The 14,452-nt window shown below is 36.3% G+C and overlaps 1 protein-coding gene across 11 annotated transcripts in view; it reads left to right on the forward strand.

The window, feature by feature from the left end:
- The window catches only part of DOCK7 (dedicator of cytokinesis 7), a 196,979-nt gene that overhangs the window by 153,806 nt on the left and 28,721 nt on the right, over window positions 1-14,452 (forward strand). For 10 of the 11 annotated variants that reach the window (XM_028489312.2, XM_028489314.2, XM_028489313.2 and 7 more), the window contains 7 exons: window positions 2,003-2,099; window positions 5,060-5,156; window positions 5,496-5,630; window positions 6,886-7,038; window positions 11,980-12,138; window positions 12,794-12,894; window positions 14,053-14,245. In XM_028489312.2, the coding sequence (XP_028345113.1) occupies window positions 2,003-2,099; window positions 5,060-5,156; window positions 5,496-5,630; window positions 6,886-7,038; window positions 11,980-12,138; window positions 12,794-12,894; window positions 14,053-14,245 (935 nt within the window). Of the gene's footprint in view, window positions 1-2,002; window positions 2,100-5,059; window positions 5,157-5,495; window positions 5,631-6,885; window positions 7,039-11,979; window positions 12,139-12,793; window positions 12,895-14,052; window positions 14,246-14,452 lie in introns of those variants that run through there. The other variant, XR_003679612.2, reaches the window with a different exon arrangement.

A 14,452-nucleotide genomic window follows, 5' to 3' on the forward strand; every position in this document is an offset into this window, starting at 1 on the left:
GGACCAGGGATCAAACCCATGTCCCCTGCATTGGCAGGTGGATTCTTAACCACTGCGCCACCAGGGAAGCCCCAAAGTTCTTATCATAAGAGAAAAATATTTGAAGCTATGTGTGGTGATGGTTGTTAACTAGACTTGTTGTGATGATCATTTTGTAGTATGTACATATATCGCATCATTATGTTATACACCGGAAACTAATATAATGTTATATGTCAATTGTATCTCAATTTAAAAAAAAGAATTGAAGTTCTTTGTCTTTGAAAAATTAAACCTTTGCAATTCTTATATATTTGGATACTTAATAAGCTAGGTCATCTAATGATAGACATTCTTAACTAAGGAGATGAGAGACAATTTCATGGAAAAAAAGTTAATGATAAAAATGAAAATAGATCACAATTACTTATTTTGTTAACTCAATATAGACATATCTTTTTGCTTTCTTTCACAAAATTTCTTAAAGACAGAGGTTTCAAAATCAAAGAGGTAAAGAGAGAAAGAAAGGGAACGGAAGGGAGAGAAAGCAGGAGTATCCAGACATGTCCTTTATTGTGTGTCAAATTATATTTGTTTCTCAGTATTTTTAAAATTTCTATTTGAACTCTGAATTTTTACTTTCATTTTTCTTTCCATTTTCCCAGCCAATTTAAAGTCTCATGGTTTTCAAAAAGGAGCATTAGTTTTCTAGTTGAAAACTTGAAGTCATGACTTGATTCTATTGTTTGTATTTCTCCACAATTCTCAGTGCCTTCTCCACTTCTGCTGGATGGGTATGAATCAGTTCTATTGCTGCTGCCCCTTAAGGAGCCCGTACCATTCATTTTGCCTTCCATCCTAGAAACCGCTTGGGAGAAAGCCCTTATCTTCCTCCTGTCCTGCCTTCTGTGGACCAAAAGAAATAATTACTTTATGAATCCTTTTTAAAAAAAAATTATTTATTTATCTATCTATCTATTTATTTATGGCTGCGCTGGGTCTTCGTTGCTGCGCGTGGGCTTTCTCTAGTTGTGGCGAACAGGGGCTACTCTCTAGTTACAGTGAGCGGGGGCTACTCTTTGTTGTGGTGCGCGGGCTTCTCATTGGGGGGCTTCTCTTGTTGCGGAGCACGGGCTCTAGGTGCGTGGGCTTCAGTAGTTGTGACTCGCGGGCTCTGGAGCGCAGGCTCAGTAGTTGTGGTGCACGGACTTAGTTGCTCCACGGCATGTGGGATCTTCCCGGACCAGGGCTCGAACCCGTGTCCCCTGCATTGGTAGGCGGATTCTTAACCACTGCACCACCAGGAAAGCCCCTGAATCCTTCTTAATTTGTTTATTTATTAAACAAAAAGTTATTGAGTTCTCAGGATGTGCCAGACACTTTATCAGTACCTGACATAAAGGGGTGAACAAAATGGACATAATCTCTGTCCTTAAGTAGCTTATATTCTTGTGGTCATAAGTGCTATGGAGAGAAAGAAAGTAAATTAAGAGGAAAGGAAGTGGTAGAGAGTTGAGGAAGGCCTTTCTGCAGAGGTGATGAATAATTGGCCAGTGAAAATTTGTGGGAAAAACAATCAGGTAAGAGGAACAACCACCTTTGCGCACATCCTAAATCAGTAGCATATGTAGTGAAACTACACACACACACACACACACACACACACACACACACACACAATAATGGTAGTGTAAACAAAGAGTGGGAGGAAATAAGATCATATCATGCATAGTCTTATAAACCATGGTTAAGATTTTGGGAAAGTCAGTATTAGAAAGTTTGCTTATTTAAAAGCGTGTTTGGTTTTTTTATATTACATTTAGCAAATATATTTCTTCTGCAACTGTTGTGAAAATTTTTAATAAAAAGCACCATTGTCTGGTTTTTCCACTTGTACTGAGGATAAGGTGGCTATGTATAAAATTAATAACATTATGTAGGATTTCTTATATGTTTGCAAATATACATGTATGTGGTCTGACTGAAATAACATTAAAAAAAGGTTTTGAAATTTGTTTGACAGAGAGAAGCCCATCTGGAAGTGCCTTTGGGAGTCAAGAAAATCTGAGGTGGAGGAAGGATATGACTCACTGGCGTCAAAACACTGAGAAGCTTGACAAGTAATATAACCTTCTGTTTTATCTTACTGATGGGTTTGTTGAGTTTCAAATACAGAGGAAAATGATTTCTTTTAGTGTTTTTTTTTTATATAGTAGGCATTCAAATCTTAGAAGACAAAATAGTTATATTTTATTTTATTTTTATTTATTTTTTTTTCTTTTGGCTGTACGTGGGCCTCTCACTGTTGTGGCCTCTCCCGTTCCGCAGCACAGGCTCCGGACGCGCAGGCCCAGCAGCCATGGCTCACGGGCCCAGCCGCTCCGCAGCATGTGGGATCTTCCCTGACCGGGGCACGAACCCGCGTCCCCTGCATCGGCAGGCGGACTCTCAACCACCGCGCCACCAGGGAAGCCCCTTATTTTTAAATTTTAGATTAAAAATGATTTGAGGGAAGCATTTTTCATATGGTATAGTAAAACAAAAGGTTACATATTCACATGTTACTGTATTTTCCCCCAACAATCCCCTTTGGAAAATGCATTCGGCAACTATTTTTTAAATATATTTTGGGTGTCACACTGAACTAAATATTTCAAGGATTACAAAAAATTAGAAAACTAATCTTTGCCCTCTTAAAGCTTAAAATATAAAGAAAGACAAAACACTACAAGTCTTGTTTCTAGCATGGAGGCAAACTAGGTACACTAACTGACCACCCTACTGCCAAAAACAATCCTAAAGGACTGCATCTTCAGCCTAAGGGGAACTGGAAGTAAACCTTTCTCACTAACCAGGTAACCACAGGTAAAGTTGCTTGGCTTGACACTTGGCATTTCAGGTGTCATGGGGCTAACATTTTTTCCTGATAATTTGTAATTACAAGTTAGCCCTCAAGTAACTTGATTGGCCCCCACAGCTTTGAGCATATGGTGACCAACTCATTTGGGTTTGCCTAGTACTCCTTATTTTAGTAATGAATGTCCCACGTCCCAGGGAACCTCCCAGTCCTGTCCTAAAGTGAACCTGGATGGTTGGCCACCCTATCTGAGAACCATCTTCAGCCCAAGCTTTAGAGGATTCTCACAGTTGAACTTCAAGAAATATTAGCTCTCAAACAGTAAAATCATGAAACACAGGAAGCAAGTCCCTGTGAGAGCCATCAGAGAGAGAAGCGGCAGGGTCAGTACCATATAGATGAGTTTGGCATTGTCAGAAACTGTCTTAGTCTCTACAGGCTGCTCTGACAAAATACCACATGCTGTGTCACTTTTAAACAACAGAAATTTATTCCTCACAGTTCTGGAGGCTGGGAAGTTCGAGATCATGGCGCCAGCAGATTTGGTGTCTGGTGAAGGCCCTCTTCTGGGTTACAGACTTCTTGCTGTGTCCCCTTATGGTTTAAGGGCAAGCAAACTCCCTGGGGCATCTTTTATAGGAGCACTAATCGCATTCTCGTGGGCTCTGCCCTGATTATCCAATCACCTTCCAAAAACTACACCTCCTAACACCATTACCTTGGGCATTAGGTTTTCAATGTATGAATTTGGCAGGGAATGCAGATACTGAATATAACTGTGTTAAAAATTCTTAAAGTTTGAGTTTCTGCATTTCTGTCCTCTCTGTCCATGTTCGTTTCTTTTATTATTTTTCCACGTGTTGTGTTTTTTAGAAATCAAAAAGCACCAAGATACTATGCTATTAGTATGTTGCTTTATTTCTGCATTTGTATAATGTGTTCTCTTTGCTTATCTTACTGTATTTTAAGGGAGCCCTTTTTTTTTTGGTGTTTTCCTGATTCTTTTTAACCATCTTGTTTTGCCATGTTTCTTCACAAAATCTTGCTGGAATTTTAAGTTTGAACATTATATATTTTGTTGTCCAATTTAATTCTAACTATGTTGTATTTTCTCCTTAAATTTAATTTGTAAAATATAAATTCATGAACTGTTCTCTTTAGTGACAGTAATAAAGATTCAGACTTTAACATCTAAGAACTTTGAAAAGTTAGCATTTAATATATCCTTTTATTTTTGCTTTGATTTATGTGTTTTTTGTCTACTTGGATGTAATAGTTTCTGTATATGTATTGCAACTAAAACAAATGTTGACTTTACTCATAAATCATATATAGTTATTAAGTTTTTAATTTTCATTAAATAATACTTCTGTAAATATTAGTATTCAAGTAAACCGCTTCATTACATCAAGTTGTTTTATTTCTAATGAGTGATTCCATCCAGAGTCTCACTGAAGAGTTAAATCATTTTCTGTATTAAAATTTTTGTATCAAAAATTTGGGGAAATTAGACAAAACTTTATTTTTAGAAAGATCTTTTATCTTAAATAAATATGTTGAAAATCCTTGAAATAGTAATATGAATACTAAACATTTTGAATGTTGCTTTACATGAAAGCAGCCCTAAATACAAGCCCACATAGCACCACCTAGTGTCTACGTACCATTCAGAATAAAAGTTTTTTCCTGTTTGCTGCATCTCTGAAAACTAAATATTTATGCCTTTAGTGGCACTGTAGCACTGTAATGGGGTGAGAAAGTCTGTATTGGCATGGTTGAAAAAATGTAGGTTAAAACAAAACATTTTAAAATATGCAGAATACTGTCTTTTTCCTTATTCTCTTGTAACTTTGCATTCAGGCAAATATTGAAAAATGGTTCCCCTGAAAAAGCAAAAGGGTTCCAAGGTTTTTTATTTCTGTGCATCTTTAAGTCTTTTTTGAATTGCAGATCTATTGGCTTTTCTAAAAGAGAAATATAATTTTTTTTTTTTTTTTTTTTGCGGTACATGGGCCTCTCACTGTTGTGGCCTCTGCCGTTGAGGAGCACAGGCTCGGTACGCGCAGGCTCAGCGGACATGGCTCACGGGCCCAGCTGCTCCGCGGCATGTGGGATCTTCCCGGACCGGGGCACGAACCTGTGTCCCCTGCACCGGCAGGCGGACTCTCAACCACTGCACCACCAAGGAAGCCCAATATAATTTCTTATAATATTTTGTATTAGGTCAAGAGCAGAGATTGAACATGAAGCACTGATTGATGGAAATCTGGCTACTGAAGCAAATCTAATCATTTTGGATACATTAGAGATTGTTGTCCAGGTAAGAACACAAATTAGAGGAATTTAAAGTAGTATAGATTTGATAAGTTAGGGTTGGGGGTAAAAAGTATTTATTGAACCACATAGTTACATTTAAATATCAGTAAATCCTAGAAGTTATGTCCTTGCTCCTCTTCTTTTCTCATTTAAAACCTATTCATTCTCCTCCACCTCTTTTTTTTAATCCAAATCTGTCTCAGCTTCTTTTCCTTGAGGTCTTCCTAGATCTTACATTATCTTGTTCCTATTAAAATTTTTATTTGTTACTTATACATATTCTATCTCTCTAACCAAATTTCAGTTAACATCTCTATTTTATTTATCTATTTTTAAATTGCAGACAGTTTCTGTAACAGAATCCAAAGAGAGCATCCTTGGTGGGGTGCTGAAAGTGCTACTACATAGCATGGCCTGTAATCAAAGTGCAGTTTATCTACAACACTGTTTTGCTACCCAGAGAGCCCTGGTTTCAAAGGTGGGTTATTTTTGTACCTGCTGTCTTGTCAGACTTTGCTTTCTTTATTAACATTGTCTAAGATCATTTGACACATACATTGATCATATTTTAAATATAGTTAAAATTTTAGTAATAACCTAAGACTCATGATTCTTCTTTGCCTTTTCTCTACTGCTTACCTTTTGGAATTTCTAAGAGTAGTTCTGATGTGGAGAAGGGCCTGAAATTACTAGCTTATTTTATTTTATTTTATTTTATTTGTTTTTTAAAATAAATTTATTTATTTTATTTATTTATTTTTGGCTGCATTGGGTCTTCATTGCCGCATGCGGGCTTTCTCTAGTTATGGCGAGGGGGGCTACTCTTCGTTGCGGTGCGTGGGTTTCTCAATGCAGTGGCTTCTTCTGTTGCAGAGCACGGGCTCTCGGCACGTGGGCTTCAGTAGTTGTGGCGCACAGCCTCAGTAGTTGTGGTGCGCGGACTCAGTAGTTGTGGCACATGGGCTTAGTTGCTCTGCAGCACGTGGGATCTTCCTGGACCAGGGCTCGAACCCGTATCCCCTGCATTGGCAGGTGGATTCTCAACCACTGCACCACCAGAGAAGCCCAATAGCTTATTTTAAATATGGGGCTTTTTGTGTTTTCTCTTCATCTTATATTGGCTGTCCCTTATTGACTTGATTTATCAAGAATTCAATGTATAAGTTGTTCAGTCTGTTGAAGTTAGCTTATCCTATGGTAAATGGAAAGGAAGGTGCTTTTGCTGTTTGTTCAACTACTTCAAATATTTATTTCCTATGTTTCTTTTCCTCTGGAAAAGTGCATTCTTAATACTTGAAGGTAGCTATTTCATCTTAGTCATCTTATAAGATGGAATGCAGAGCTGTTGATGAAATTTAGCCAGTGAAAATAACTTATATACTATTTTGTGATAATAAAACATTTCACAGAATTATTATGTGTTAGTTACTATAGTAGTAAGTGTTTTATGCACATTATCTAATCTAACGTAGCCATACAATCCCACATAGATAACATTATTAGGCCCATTTTAAGGATGAGAAAACATGTCCAAGGCCATATTACTAGTGTAATCCATACTCGAACCCAGTCTGTCTGGCTCTGTGGGCCATGTTATTAACCGTTAGTAAATACTGTCCCTTAACATTCTTTTAATTCCTGGGCTACACCAACAAATCTCCACATCAGGCTATATTGACGTATCTCTGGAACTTTTACTGCATAAATTCAGTGTTGGTGTTGTTTCTTTACAGTTCCCTGAACTCTTGTTTGAAGAGGAGACAGAGCAGTGTGCCGATTTATGCCTCCGGCTTCTCCGGCACTGTAGCAGTAGCATCGGTACAATACGGTCACATGCTAGTGCCTCCCTTTACCTACTTATGAGACAGAACTTTGAGATTGGGAATGTAAGTGTTTCATCTCAGGATTGTATCTTTGATTCATTAGGAAATATAACTTCTGTAGATAACTATTAAATGGGTTCGGGGGGAGCATGGAATTTTTTTGGTATGTTTTGAGTCTCATATTTGTCTTTCTATTTCTCATTCTGTGGACATCTTATAAAAGTCCAAATCTTCAGTCTTACTTCCTGTACTAAAAACAATGTGTAGTAGTACAGATTTAGAATATAAATGTTGAGCTATTGTAAATTTTAATTATTATCATTAAGTGAAATGAAAGTCATAAGGAAAATTAAAGTTAAATATCTTGGCTTGATATTTTATGATTATATGCCAGTCTTTGAAGAATTCCATGTTTTCATTTATGTTTTTTTATTTGATACTAGATTTGTGTTGTATTTTTCCTGACTTTATGAGTCAAATGTTTAGTTCATTTATTCTTACTCATGTAAGTATTTAAGGTCTAAAATATTCCATTGTGCACTGTTTTTGGTGTCTCATTGATTCTGATATGTAGTATTCTCAGTATTCTTGGTTTGTAGATATTTGTAATTTCAGTTTATATTTTCTTTTTAACCCAAAGTTTTAAAGTTTTGATGATAATTTTTAGTTGTTTCTTTTTTTCTGGCCGTGCTGCAGCTTGCAGGATCTTAGTTCCCCAACGAGGGATTGAACCCAGGCCCTCAGCAGTGAAAGTGTGGAGTCCTAACCACTGGACTGCCAGGGAATTCCTGATAATTTTTAGTTTTATTGTAAAGTGATCATACAATTAATATACTATGTCTCCTTTTTGGTACTATGGATGTGTGTGTTTGTGTGTCCAATCATATAATGTTTTTATAAATGTTATGCAAGCATTTAAAAAGAAGGGGTACTCTTTATTTTCAGAGTATTGAGTTAAACAGATATACCTTTTAATTACATTATTCTGTTTTTCTTTATTTTTGGTCCATTTGGTGGACTGAAGGAGATGATTTAAAGCCTACACACCGTTTCTTTCTCCTTTAGGTTTTATTTGGTAAATTGATATTCATAACTATTTGGTATATTTATAACTGCTATTCAAAGCTATTATATCTTACTATGAATTATTCCCTTTAGAATTGAAAAAGACCCTGAATTGGTTTCATTTAAAATTTTTATGTTTTTGGCCTGAATTCTGCCTTGTATGGTATCAAGATACCTCTGCTTTCTTTTTAATTTGAACGTGTCTTCGGTTACCTTTGCCTATCCTTTCGTTTTCACTTTTTTGAATCACTTTATTTTAAACATGCCTCTCATATACAACATAGAGTTGGGTTTTGCCTTGTAATCCAGTCTCTAAGTTGAATTAAACCTTTTCATACTTGTAATTCTATCAGATATGTCCTAGAGTTGTGTTGTATTATTTTGTTATGCTTCCCCACCTCTCTCCTTAAAAAAATTTGTTGGTTGTTTTCATCTTGCACTTATGGTCAGTTCACCTTATTTTTTTGGTGTAGTCTTTATTATATTTAAGAAAGTTTGTATTGTTCTAATGATTACCTTTATGATTATATAATACCTTCAGCCCTCTATTTCTTTAATCATGCATTCTCAGTGGAGGCAGTATTGCCACCAAGCTAGTGAATATTGGTTCTTGTGGGGGGGTGAAAGAAAATCTTAGCTATCACAGTGGCTTTTCTTGAGTTCTTTTATTTCTGCCATTTTTTATTTTCCTTTCTAAAGTGAACGGCTTCATAAATTTTTTATAATTTAAGGCAAAATATTTTATTAGAATTTTCATCTGCTTCATGACCATAGTTTCCTATTAAGTGTTTCTTACCTGGTGTTTCACTGATCTTCTTTACCTTTTTGTTACTCTACATAGAATGGGATAGTTTATATTGGCCCAGGTATTTATAGGACATCCCTTCAGGAATGTGTCTGTCATGGGATTTTGCTGTTGTATACACATCTTACCTAACTTCCTGAAGTTTCTGGTCAATCTATTTCTAACCAGTCCCTCCAGATTTTTAGGTCATTTTGTTTCCAAGACAGATAGTTTTTAATCAATTCATAGTGAGTTTCTTATTTAAAAGAAGTATTTTCCCCATTATTTCTTAAATCTGCACCCTAGGATTCCCCACTTTTTACTATCCCCTCCTTGCCTTCCATTGAAACTGCTTCCTGTTTAGCTTGTCTTGGCAACCCTTATGCATTTTTCTAATATATGGATTATGTATCAGTCTCCTCATTTTGCTGAAATGGAGTTTATGGATTTTTTTCTGTTCATCTTTTATTTTTATGTGAAATCCAGGAGAAGTAGGAACTTGCTGTCTCACACTATCCTATTTTTACTGGAAGCCAAGTCCTCTTTCCTAATTCAGAACAGAAGAATCTAGTTACTTTATGGATCTTGTTTAGTTTTTGAAATAAAGTCCCTAAAATTTGACTACACTTGGAGTTTTCTTGATTCAGTCTTCTGTTATTTTAGGAAAGCTTTATATAATAGGATGAAAATAGGTGATTTATCATCTTAGTGTGAGGTAGAGCCTCTAAAAAGGAATAGGTAGTTTATAACTGGCAGTGATTTTATATAGTTTATAGAATCAAGAAATACTAGTAGAACTAAGTATTAAATTGTGTTCTAGGTACTGTGGTAGGCATTGGGCAAACACAGATAAAAGGACAGTCCTTATTTTCAAATAGCTTAACATCTACTAGGGTAGGAGATGAACAGGTAATGTTCAGCTAATAATTGTAATAGTAAGTACTTACTTCACATGGTTTCGTGAGGATTATATAAATTAAGCAAAACACTTATGTGAGTAACTGGCTCTGAGCAAATGCTCAATAAGTGTTTGCTATTAATATAATGAGAGGTAAGCACAGGGGACTGTGTAAGCACAGAGAAAAAGAGCTTATGCTCTCAAAAAAAAAAATGACGTTGGAAAAAAAAAGAACAGCTTATGCTCTCAAAGATGGGTTTTCAGAAAGAGGAGATGCTTGAACTAAGGATGAATAATTGCCCAATCAGATGGGTAAGTAGGTGGGTAGAACTTTGTAGGTAAAGAAAATGGCACATAGATAATTAGAAAAGCATTGAGATGAGAGTAGAAAACAGGCAGAGAAGGAAACTTTTTTAGCACTTCTTAATTGTTATGGCTCAAAGAGAGAGTAATAGATAAAATTGTAATTGAAAGGTCTGTACTAAGCTTTCATAGGGCAGACACTGTTTCTCACTGTACTCTCAGTTCCCACCATATAGTTTGACATATGTACTTGGTCAAATATTCGAATTTTATCCTCAAAGCTGTGAACAGCCATTGGAGTAAAATTTTAAGAAGAAGACTGACATGTTCAGATTTACATTTTACAAAAATTTCCCTGATGCTACTTATAGCATCAGGGAGAGAGAAAAAGGGGTGAGAAAAAGGCCAAAAGATTGATTAAGAAGTTATTACAGTAATGGTAAGGGCATAAACTAAAGAAATGGTATTGGGAATGGAGAAATAACAGATTGGAACAGATTAGAGGATAGTGTGGATTGGATTTATGGTATGAATGATGAGGGGGAGAATGACAATGGAATGACTCCTAGATTTTTGGCCTGAGTGACTGATTACAAGAATAGTAGCACCATTTATTTAATCAATAGGAAAAAAAGGTGGGTTTTTTGTTTGTTTCTTAGTTTTTTTGGCTGTGTTGGGTCTTCGTTGATGCGCACGGGCTTTCTCTAGTTGCGGCGAGCGGGGGCTACTCTTTGTTGCAATGCACGGGCTTCTCACTGCGGTGGCTTCTCTTGTTGCAGAGCATGGGCTCTAGGCGCACAGGCTACAGTAGTTGCAGCACACGGGATCAGCAGTTGCGGCACGTGGGCTCAGTAGTTGTGGCGCACAGGCTTAGTTGCTCCGCAGCATGTGGGATCTTCCCGTATCAGGGATCGAACCCGTGTCCCCTGCATTGGCAGGTGGATTCTTAACCATTGCGCCAGCAGGGAAGTCCCAAGAAGGTATTTTAGAAGTGTTAAAACGAGGTACCCATGCGACGTTCATAAGGAACCATCTAGTAAAATATAACAGCTTGGAGCTCAAGAGAGAAATATGAACTGAAGACATAGACATGTATCTGTACTGATCCAAGGCAGAGAAATGAATGAGGCTGTTTAGAGTATGACAAGTGAAAAGGTTTCTTGACAGAATCTTTGGGAACACTGATATTTAAGAAGGGCAACTGAGGAATAAAGGAGACAGAAAAAGAGTGGATAAAGAATAGAAAAATCAGGATAAAGTGGTACCACTGAAGATAAGGCAGGCAATTTTCAAGGCAAAAGTAATCAATACATTTAAATATACAGAGATGTCAAGTAGAATATTGACAAAAAAGTATCTTGGATTTGGCGATTACTAGGTTGTCACTGATAACCTCTTAAGAGTGGTTTCACAGTGGGGAATGGTGCAACATAAATGAATTTTCGCTAGAAAAGGAAGAATGTAAGTTCTTATAGGCATCACTCCAAAGATTCTACCTTTAAGTTTCTTTATACAGGATGTGAGTTAAGTTACTTTTTCATAGCAGTGGACCTAATGAAAGGGGCTAGAATGCAAAGACCGCATCTAACACTTAAGAATTTTGTGATGTTGGTCAAGTTCTTTAACCCATCTGTAAAAATGGTATTATTATTAATAACATATACCACATAATAGATCAATGTAAAGTCTAGGCACAACTTCTAATTCAAGTCTAACACACAATTTTTATTTTTTACCCCGTTTTGTAGGCTATTATTACAGCAAGATTCTAAGCTTTATGTCCTTTTAAAAATAAGATTTCAATATAAACATTTTATTACTTTTTCAAAAATATTTTGCATAGGATGGTATTTTTTTTACTAACCTTTTCCTTTTAGGAAGTAAAAAAAAAATACTTTTTTTCACTTTAAGCCTTCCTGTATTAAATGTTTACCTGGCAATTTCTCTGTTACAGAACTTTGCCAGGGTTAAAATGCAGGTAACCATGTCACTGTCTTCCTTGGTGGGCACATCTCAGAATTTTAATGAAGAATTCTTAAGACGTTCTCTAAAGACTATACTGACATATGCTGAAGAAGACTTGGAATTGAGGGAGACAACATTTCCTGATCAGGTCAGAAATGCTACTTTTTAGAGCATTAATTGAAACAGGAATTGTAAATAGGCATTTTCCAAATTGTTAGATCAAACTCTGGTTTTAACTGGAGGAACCTATATTTTTCTTTCATCCATGTATGTCATAGATAGGGCTGAATCTCTTTGTTTTAATAAGCCACCCTCCCTTCTCAGAATAGTTAGTATCTTTGGTGTTTAATTCTGTGAATTTTTACCAAAATAATATTAGACTTAGGCAGTATGGACAAACAAAAAGCTTTATGATGAAACTATTCCCACTGATTAATGTAATTTGCCACAAAAACTAGTTTCTACAAACTACCTTTTGGGAAAATCTGAAACATAGGAGAAAATTTCCTTTTGTGTTCTTTTCCTGTATTCCCTATATCCCTATATGTATTTTATTTCTACTTACAGTTCTACTTGTTTCTGGGTGAGAGAACTGAAAAAACAGTCTGCTGAGCAATTTGTATGAAGTTTACTACCCTTCACGCATCTTACCCCGGAATACCCAGACTCTTTAGAACTATATCAAAATCATATTATTTATTTTGAAATCTTTAGATGCTTATCTGAAATATCTTCCAAATGAATTTAATGATTGTGAATGAATAACAGTTAAAGGATGTTTTTCATACAATTCTCTGCTACAGGTCCAAGATTTGGTTTTCAATCTCCATATGATCCTTTCTGATACTGTTAAAATGAAGGAACACCAGGAGGATCCTGAAATGTTGATTGATCTAATGTACAGGTAACATTTGTTTGATTCACTTACACCTTGTATAATGGGGCTTAAATTAGTACGATACACAGAAAACATGAGATTAAAAAAATACAAAAATTATTTGTCATTTTCTAATGGTAATTGAAAAGTCAAAATGTACTTTATCAGATCCCCTGTGTCACTTCTTCTTTTAAGAACTATGAATAATTGTTCGGTATATTTATTGATTATCAAAAACAAGAGGATTATTTAAAATAATGACACATTTAACACCTTGGCATCCTGGGCCCTAGATTTCCTAGGAAGGCCCAAGATCCATATTTTAAATGTAAAAATCAGTTCTTTAGGAAGAAAATACAGTGTATTAACATTTTACTACAATATTAATTTTGCTGATTTTAAATATGGTTTTGCCTATAGGATAATATTTATAGGGTATTTTGAGAATTTTGTAATTCCTGTTGTATCTTAAAAGATGTAAGTAAAACTTGACATTTTCTTTGCCATATGACCTTCTCTTTTTACAGTTTTGGAGTTCCTTAAAGGCACAAATAAAGCAAAAACAAATATTTTCTTTAAAATAAAGGTGATACAGGGGCTTCCCTGGTGGCGCAGTGGTTGTGCGTCCGCCTGCCGATGCAGGGGAACCGGGTTCGCGCCCCGGTCTGGGAGGATCCCACATGCCGCGGAGCGGCTGGGCCCGTGAGCCGTGGCCGCTGGGCTTGCGCGTCCGGAGCCTGTGCTCCGCAATGGGAGAGGCCGCAGCAGAGGGAGGCCCGCATACCACAAAAAAAAAAAAAAAAAAACACACACACAAAAAAAATAAAGGTGATACAGTGAAACAATCTTTTATAAATGTTTTTCCTTGAATACAAAACTCGTTTATATTCCCATAATAAACATGTAAATTCCCACAGTTGTTCCCTTACTGATTGTTTCCTTAGTGTCCAGATTTTCATATAAAATGTCCTTTTTTGAGCCCCCCACTGCAAAAAACTGATATTACCATTCCATTGGCCCACAGTTATTTCTCTAAGCATACTCAAAGACATTTTCATACCACCCAAAAACTTGTCTTAATATGTTGTGTTCAATAACAGAAACCTAAACAATGAACAAGCAATTTGAACTCCTTTCCAGCTTGGGAAGCAAATGCTAATTGAGAAGAATTTCTGTTCTAACTAGAATTGCCAAGGGGTACCAGACCTCTCCAGACCTGCGGCTGACCTGGTTGCAGAACATGGCTGGCAAACACTCGGAACGCAGCAATCATGCTGAAGCTGCCCAGTGCCTCGTTCACTCAGCAGCACTTGTTGCTGAATATCTGAGCATGCTGGAGGACCGGAAATATCTTCCTGTGGGATGTGTAACATTTCAGGTAGGAATCTGCCAGGTTTACATTAAATCAAGGTATGTCCTTTTTTGGATTTAACTTTTCTCACTGGTATTTAGATTCATTCAGCTTGTAAGGAAAGCATAAAGACTGAAGGTGATACTTCAGTAGATGAATTAACATTTCACTATCACTTTCATTAATACATTTTTAAAGTGTATTTCTCGTTGATTCTCTTCCACATTTTCTTAC

This window comes from Physeter macrocephalus, chromosome 4 (assembly GCF_002837175.3).
Source record: "Physeter macrocephalus isolate SW-GA chromosome 4, ASM283717v5, whole genome shotgun sequence".
Classification (NCBI taxonomy): domain Eukaryota; kingdom Metazoa; phylum Chordata; class Mammalia; order Artiodactyla; family Physeteridae; genus Physeter; species Physeter macrocephalus.